This window comes from Gymnodraco acuticeps, unplaced genomic scaffold (assembly GCF_902827175.1).
Source record: "Gymnodraco acuticeps unplaced genomic scaffold, fGymAcu1.1, whole genome shotgun sequence".
Lineage (NCBI taxonomy): Eukaryota > Metazoa > Chordata > Actinopteri > Perciformes > Bathydraconidae > Gymnodraco > Gymnodraco acuticeps.
The window spans coordinates 5,958,480-5,967,287 of record NW_022989768.1 but is presented as its reverse complement, the minus strand read 5'-3'; the positions used below and the strand labels follow the sequence as shown (position 1 = coordinate 5,967,287).

Here is an 8,808-nt window from a genome sequence, read left to right as displayed (position 1 = left end):
TATACACATGGTAGCTTTAATTACCTGATCACTCTGGGTGATCTAGTGGTACTGGAGTTAGTGATGGTCTTGCCAAACACCTTTATTACCAGCACAAGTGAACTGAAAAACACCACATCAGACAGAATAAAAATAAACTAATTTATAACAGCAAAGCAGTTCACTTCCACAGAAGGTAATATAACACAACTTTATTGAAACAGTCTCAACCAAATCAGCGTACAAAGAGGTGACGGGGGTAAAAAAAAAAAGCTTAATGAGATTTATGAGATCGAGAGGAAAAGTGGCTGGCAGCACAGGGCAAAGAAAATCATTGTCATGGAATCAGATCGACAGTGGCAGGGTATTTTTTGCATTTATTTTGTACAAAAAATAAATTAATGAAATCTTTCAAGTTTACAGGAATATCTATTTGTTGTTTTATATCACAGACTCGCTGATAATCCTACATGTGGTGAAGTTCAGCATTTTGTGTTAGAACATGGAGAGGATCTAGACTGACCTAAGCAGGCTGACTGATAAGTAGGCCAAGAGTTAAAAAAATAAGATTACCAATGAGAAACAAAACATTGTTATAAAAGTGAACTGGGGCGAACACATTCAAAATCCTGAATGTTAAACGTGGCGCGACTTGACGGTCCTCAGGATCCTTTAGGATCTCAATGCTGTAGCATTTCCTCTAGACAAGCCTCGGGGTCCTTGGGCTGCTCCCCGCTTGTAGTTTTGCTGATATCCCTCCTTAAAGAAACAAAAATGGATATACAAAACCATTTTTAAGACAATGATGGTATTTTGTTGTCATTTATTGAATGAAAATTGTTTGGCAAAAATACTACTGGGCAAAATGCTACCACTATCCCCGCACAAGAGCCTTTTCGTTTGAAAACTAAATGAATAACAGGTTTTGGTTTTCGGCTTCTTACCCGTTGGTAGGTGTTATTGGAATAGTCCCGAGGCGCGTTAAATTGGGTTTGACTGTAACCGGTGCTGGGAGCATTTGAGAAAGGAGCGCGGTATCCTTCATATCCCCCTGAAGACAAAACACAGCATTTACATTTGGACTTGTGGAACCTCAAAATGTTTTGACATGAGAAGGAATCCTAAGGAAACATGACTGTGAAACATAGTATGAAGCCATTACCTCTAAATCCATTGGAAGATCCTCTGTATCCGTTGATCATACCACGGCCATTCCTGGGCCCCCCCCTGGGCACACCCCTGCTGTTATAAAAGGACTGTCCCGACTGTCCAAACCCTGCGCCTGGAGCGGACTCTTCATGACCTCCGGCTGAGGGCATGACCTGTTCTTGTGGCTGGAAGCCACCAACAACTAGACAGAAGAAAATAAAAGATTTAACAATTCTATGACGCAATGGCGGGGAGTTAGTTATGCTTTTTAAAATCACTTTCTGCATTCTGAAAGATCTACAATCATGCCGATCAAACCATGAAGGGATTTTTGTCTTTCAGCACTGACCCCCCCTGTTCTAACAGACATTATTTTTTATCTTATGGTTTCCATTGCATATACATGCTCAAAAGAAACACAACCTCAAAGTGTGTGATCATTTTCCCTCTGATTGCATAGATGACAGTAAATAATGTGCATGTGATGATGCCTCACCTGACTGTAATGTCTCCTGTGGGATGTCTGGCTGCACCACAGCACTCTCTGACTGAACGTTGAAGCCCTGCCCGTAGCCCCCAGGGAACTGACCGGGCTGCTTCAGAGGCTCTGCTTGGCCTTCAGTAGCCGGAGGAATGGGTGCATTCAGATTAAATACCTTAGGATGGAAAGAAAGGGTTCCTGTATCAAAATTGCAATTTTCATAAAACACCTGAAGGTCAAACGTATTTTTTAGGTTTGGGAAATTAGGGGACGTGTTGAAATGTCACCTATTTAGATGGTGCACACATATTTTGTTGTTAATTCGCTGCTACAAAAAAGCAATTCACTGGCTGTACATCGATTTTGTAGAAACAAGTATGGAACCTGACAGTTTCAAACAGAATGTATTGAATAAGTCCTAACATGTTCATGGTCAGATCGTTTACTTATACCCAGATAGAAAGCGTACCGCTTGCACTGACTGGAAGGGAGCGGCGTTGACATTGATGCCTCCAGTGTGGGTGGGTTTGGAGACAGGTGGGAAAGCAGAGGACAGGGAACATGGGGAGGGGGACTGTTCAGATGACACACAGATCGAGGCCTGGGGAGGGGTCAAGGAGGGGATTCAGAAGGCAAGGAAACAAGGATTTTAGAGATCAGTGGGAAAGACGGGATGTGTGATTTATTTTTTACCTTAAAAGCTCCCTTCTATCTTTTTATTAGTATATTCAAATGATTCCAATATCTACCCGTTATAAAGTAAATCATGACACGTCGGTGAGCATTACATTAACTCCTTTTAGTAGCGCTTTTATAAATACAGCCTGCATATTACAAAAAACAACCCATACCATACTACTCTTATCATTTTTTGAACTTTTTATTTTTTCACCCTACTACTCTTTTAGGCAAACGGATAAACAAGCGCCTCCCTCTTGCACCCACTCTACTCACTTGTGAGGTTTCCTGCGGTCCAGACACTGCACTTGTTTGAGGAAGTCTGGACTCTGAGTGGGCTGTTGGGAAGAAAATAAAAGAGGCACATTAGGGAACAATTTTTACCAACATTATGCATTTAGTATTAATCTCAAACCTTTATTTATTATATTCAAATGATTCCAATCATATAATGGAATCCAATCATATATTAATATATCCACATCAAAGAACACCGCGAGGACACTACTGTAAAATCTGCACAGGTAAATGAAGTGACACTCACCAGGAGGGCAGCCCATCTGCTGCATGTCAACAGTCTGCGCAGGCTTCATCGGCTGCGCAGCCACAATGGCTGGGTCCAGTGCCTGGCCGTCAAACTCCAAAATGGACTCCTAGGAAAACCAAAAAGAGTAAATGCACTGTTGGGTCATGGATCAGATATAAGGGTAGTGCAGAAGAAGACTACAACAAAAAAAACGTCGTCCGGGCAAGACAACACATTATATGATGCTGGAAATGTTTACCTGCATGAAGTTGTACGTTCCTTGCAGTTGGGCCATGAGGTCCTGCACTACCTGCTTCCTGACCACGGGGTCAGCTGCTGGGGGGGGACTGCCATGGTCCTCAGCATCGGTTGGTTCTGCAGCCAGCTGGGCAGGGGGCTGGTGCTGGAGGGAATTCACCATCTATTCAACACAAGGACACATTAGAGCAGTGGTTCTCAAATGGGGGTACGCGGACCCCTAGGGGTACGTTGGAGTACTGCAGGGGGTACGTGAGATTTATTTTTATGTTAATTGAAAAAATAAATAAATACCAATTTTAGGAAATGTAAGGAAGTTTGAGCAGAGTGGGTTTTATATTAACAGAGTTACACATATTTCAAAACGCAAAGTGTAATAACTGCAGTGGCCTTCCTGTCACTGAGAATAACAAAGATCCTCAGTGAAGCACAAGCCCATGTTTCACTACATTGTAAGTACAACTTATTAAAAAGATCAGTTCAATGCAACTAATGTCATCTTAGTGTTATTGCATGATGTTAAAATTGGTTTGCCATGAATTTAGTGATGGATTGTAAACATTTGAAATGTAGCATTTAAGTGTTTCTCAGTTACAAGGTTGTTGTTTTAATAAATCAGACACCGATGGTGCAGCACTGTACCTCTTTATATAGGCATTTCTTCCCTAACAAATTGTTTTTGCACTGATCAGGGGGTACATGGCTGCATTTTTTTTTCAAAGGGGGTACATGAATGAAAAAAGTTTGAGAATCACTGCATTAGAGTACACAGTACGTATGCATGTTTGCATTAAGAACTATGGTGAGGCAGTAGTGTTTTATTACCTGGGCCTCCTCCGCCCACTTCTCCACTTGGTCATCGTCTGTACTACTGTAAGTAGTTTCTGGAATGAACTGTCTGTTGACAAACTATAACACAAGAAAATGCAAACAATTAAGTACATTTAAAATACATGTAAAATGCAGTACAACAAAACTTTGCATAGTTGTGTTTTGGGGGATTTGTTATGCTTTAGTAATGCAACACATATCGAAATCTCACCTCTGTAGTTTCCACTGGAATTATCTCAGCGTATTTTTCGGTAGCCAATTCTGCTTCTATAAAAAAAAAATTTCAGGACAGTTTGAATATAATAAAAATATAACACATATCTGCTAATGTTTAAGCTTAGTTACCAGGTTCGGATGGCTGCTTCACAGCATTAGAGTCATCCACTACAGTCTGCTCCTCTTGCTCCTCTTCCTCTTCGCACCTCCCATTCTGATGAGGTTGTGCTCTGTCGAAATAACCACTGAGCAGCACTTTGTCCAGAGTGTCCTTCAGTGACTTGTCTGGAACAAACAACAGTAAAAGCAAAACAACTAAATAACAGCTAGACATATATCACATGATTGTCTCTTTTATTCTTTGTCTCTATTTTGACCAGAAACTCAAACCAAGTTTACATCTTGGAAAACACGTTATAGTTTGAATAACATCCTTAAAAATATATTTGTCTTTAATTCCTTGATTCCTGGAAACCAGTTGTTCAAGACTGGAAAAAATGGATGCTGGTCCAGGTATCAAGAGCCATTAAAATACTTACATGTGGTCCCTGCCACAGCCTTGTCTCGGCCATCAAGCAGTTCAAACAAGTGTACTGAGGCCTCTTCATATTGTTCAGTCAACCTGCAAGGTACACGACAATAGATATACATTGTTAGTATGCTATTGGCACAGTATGAACATATACACCCACTGAGCAGGTAAAAAAGCAGCAATTCAGATATTATAACTATAATTAAGACCATATTTTAAGCAGTTTAAATGATACTGCAAGGATTGCATATAACTTATGCTAACTTAAATATTAGCAGCCCTTCATACCTGATGTCATAGTTCCTATCAGGTCCCACCAGTTTGTAAAACTCATCGAGGGATGTGAGGTCAGTGTCCGAGAGCAAAGGGGAGCCGCTGGCATCGGGGCGTTTGAGGTCCTGCCTGACGCTCTCATCCCCCAACTGGTCCAGTAAGAACTGAAGCTCCAGAACGGTCTTCAGCCGCTGCTGTTCCATCTCCTCCCGTTGCAGCTGCTCCCGCCTGGCTGTCTTCTTCACTGCCTTCTGAATCTAAAAACACATACATTTGGGTTCAGTGCTTTTCCCAAAAAGAAAAAAAATCATAACCTGTACATTCTTGGCCATGTAGAATCTGAAATAAACTTAGTCTAAGAAGTACTGCTAATCAATGACAACTTCCCATATAACAAGCTTAATTAAGGCCTTATTATTTGAGGACCTATTGTCATGTTGCGTTATTATGATAAGCAGCCTCAAGTCTTTTCCCTGGAGTAAAGTATCAGTTTCAACAGGATGTTGTGAATGTGAAAAAAAAAAGCATGATCTGAAAAAATTATTTGCTTTTAAAAAAGGGACTAAGGAGAGGGACCGGGTCTACTACGTTTGTAAGCAGTAAAAGATCAACACACAGATTCAACTTTTAACATTTTAAATAATAATAACAACAAATCAGCAAGTTATAAGAGCAATGTCAACTCATTACTCACGTCTTGTCCCAGTGCAATGAAGTTTTTCTGCAACTCTCGAGCAAATTCCAGGTTGTGGGCGATCTCTTGGTACTTCGCCAAGGCCTCCTTCAGATACATCATTCAAAGGAAATACAGATTTGGGAATCATTAAAAAAATCATTCTCAGGATACAGTAACTTGTAAAGATGCACCATTTTCCAGTCTGTTTTTATTTGACAACAGGTATCCTTTTATAATCTTTTATTTTTTCAAGGTTTGTTGTTTTTCATTGGATTTGCAAACTGCAAATGAACAAAGCTGTATGCAAACTGTCATGGCCTTAGCTTACCAGCTGATCCTGATTCAGTTGTTCTCCCTTACTCTTCCTTGCTTGAACGTCATCCAGTTTAGACTGTAGGAATATTGAGAAATACAAAATGTTAAAAGAGACCGATGAAATAAAGCCATATGCATAACAGAAATTGATATCTCGCACAGTTGAATGAGAGAACCGTAATTATTATTTGTTATATAATCAGAATAGACATGGTTTCTTATACACAAGTTATGTTAGAAAAAACCAGAAGAGGTACGATTATAAGCAAGAACGCTGACCGATAATTGGCGGCTGCTGTCTGCAGAAATAAAGCTAACTCTGAATTATGAAAATGTAAAAAAGTATTTAGTAGAATGTTAAACTGAAATTAAATACATTTTCTGACTCAGCTTAGATTCATGGCTCAAGTTGCTGTTATTAATGGATTGCATTACAAATTAACTACAAGAACCCACTGACATATCTACTCCAACCTTTTTTAACTTAAAGTAAACCTCATCATCTGTGTTCTCCAAATAAGCAAGAGATAATCATTTCTGCCTGAAGATGTCAACTGCAACACATTCACAAAAAAACACATCTCACATTCTGCTTTGAATTCAACAAGAAAAAATAATTTGATGACACATTTTCATTTCTAATGAAGTAGATCTACCTTTTTCTTTTCCATATTGCGAACCTTCTTGTCAATCACAGCAAGAATCTGTTTCATGGCTTCATTATTACTTCCATTTCCCAGGTCTGGAGAGGCAGACTGGACAGCATTGTTGCCAACCATTGCTGAAGGCATCTATTGAGAGAAAAACATGCATTCAAATATTTTACATTTTCAGTCCAGATCACAGGGAGAGACTTCAGTCATTTAGAAGTGCATACATCATGGACTGCCCCATTCTTTGTCACCAAAGACAATAGCGCCTGCACAAGTGTTTAGGAAACTAGGGGGGAGAAAACTATAGTTGTACAAAAGCATGTCTGACTCTGCAATTTCTTAAGAAGATGGGATAGCTAGGGGATTTTGAGTAGCTTTTAATGAACAAAAGCCAAGTATTTTATACTGGAATGTAGGTCTGCTCGATTATGGCAAAAATCATAATCTCGATTATTTGGGTCAATAATTGATATCACGATTATTAAAAACGATTATCCATTTACTTTGAATACATCAATTTATTGGAGAAAAAATGTTGAACAGTAGGTTTTTAACAGTTGATTACCCTGAACTTTAAGTATAATTCAACTGAAAAACCAATAAAAAAAAGATTTGAATTAAAAAAAAGTAATAATAATAAAAAAATAATCGTTTTATTTCGATTACGTTGTTTTCGTAATCGTTGCACGCCATAATCGTAATTGCGATTAAAATACGATTAATTGAGCAGCCCTACTGGAATGTTATCAGTTATTTCTACATTTGTAATCTGTTTTTTGCATCTGATTTTCAGATCAACACATTTCTATGCATGTCTTTATGTGTGGTGGGAGAAGCTAAAATAATATTGACTCACAAAGCCTTCTCTGTCAATACTCATATAAGTATATATATATATAAGTATATAACTCATATAAGTGTTGATTATATTTCACATCATACTCCTACATCTGCACAGTAACCAAAGGTTAAAGGTCAAATGGATGTAGTGGAGTAAAAGTCAACGATGGAGCTCTACATTTGCAGTGGGGCCGGTAGAAGTAGAAGGTAGCTAAAAATGGAAATACTCAAGAAAAAGTACTAGCATCTGAAATGTGTTCAACGGTTATCATCAGCACAGTGACGCCTGACTAAAACCCACAACACTGGGCCAGGAGAAGTGATCCAGCAATTCACCCCGTCTTTGGTTTGGGTTAAGGAACGAATAAAACCGAATATACCCCCAAGGCATCACGTAGTTATATGGTTAGTTGGAAATAGATAGTTATTTGAAAATACGCTGAACTGAATGAGTAGTTAGACAGAGGAGGTTAGCAGAAATTAAAATGTCGGCCTTCTATTCAAAGTTAAAAACCACAGCTCCCTTGGAAACACCGGCTATCGTTATAAACATATGCTATCAATACGTAACCAACACGAAGTCATGCAATGTTAGTTAACGTTGAAAACGTTGGCCTCGTAGTCAATCTAGCATTTCACTGGTGTAAGATTAAGTTTTAGCTAGCTACCGTTACATCAAATGTAACAAGCAAACACTGGTCCTAATCTCCTTGTCCCATTGTTAGCCGAGAAGCTAGCTGCAGCCGTTAAAAGGGCATTAGCTAGCGGCTAATACCCCGAGGTAACAATGTTTCAGTTAAATCATAAAAATAGTTATTGTAGTTTCGAACAAAAATAAATGCCGTCGAAATAACGTTTAAAACAGTGAAGAACAAAGAGCATTTCGAGACGCTGCGACAACTCGTTTTCTGCAATCGCCTTGACTAAAGACGATTTTTTTTTTTTTAAATGTACAGGTTAAACAGCAATTTGTTGATGATGACATGAATCACATACCTTTATACTCTTTGTCTTCAAAGAGATTTCCTGTGTCGGATTTAGCGTTAAATGTGAGCAAGCAGTCTTTCACTTTCAGTGGTATTTTTCTAGAAGGATGCTCAGGCTCACGCTAGCCAATGGCTGACTAACTGCTGCTGAGCTAACGGTAGCAGCTAAAAGGACCCCTGAGCTAACCTTGAAATTGCCTGACGGTAAATTATAAATTGATTTGAATTTAATTCCTGTATTGTCATTGTACAGGTACAAGGAAATAAAAAAAACGATCCTGTCAGTGCATATCTACATATCAACAAGCAATAAAATGATAAGATAAGATACATTGGATTCATCACAATTTGGGACATGCTTTCGTCACAGCAGCATGTACACAAGTCATGCACATGAATAAGACGTTTTTAAAAA

At 38.9% G+C, this 8,808-nt stretch overlaps 1 protein-coding gene across 2 annotated transcripts; it reads right to left on the bottom strand.

Moving 5' to 3' along the window:
• Nucleotides 1-127: 127 nt before the first annotated feature.
• On the bottom strand, nt 128-8,562 carry caprin1a (cell cycle associated protein 1a). Of its 2 annotated transcripts, XM_034217569.1 has the most exons (17): nt 8,404-8,562; nt 6,571-6,705; nt 5,928-5,990; nt 5,618-5,704; nt 4,939-5,180; nt 4,658-4,740; nt 4,248-4,403; nt 4,114-4,169; nt 3,897-3,980; nt 3,073-3,234; nt 2,832-2,940; nt 2,564-2,625; nt 2,079-2,210; nt 1,625-1,784; nt 1,142-1,330; nt 924-1,030; nt 128-738 (listed from the first exon to the last, which is right to left on the bottom strand). In XM_034217569.1, the coding sequence occupies exons 2-17, from the start codon at nt 6,703-6,705 to the stop codon at nt 652-654; spliced, it is 1,914 nt and encodes a 637-aa protein (XP_034073460.1). In that variant the 5' UTR covers nt 8,404-8,562; the 3' UTR covers nt 128-651. The 2 variants fall into 2 exon arrangements, with proteins under 2 accessions (XP_034073460.1, XP_034073470.1); XM_034217579.1 differs by lacking the exon at nt 2,079-2,210.
• Between the last annotated feature and the right edge of the window lie 246 nt (nt 8,563-8,808).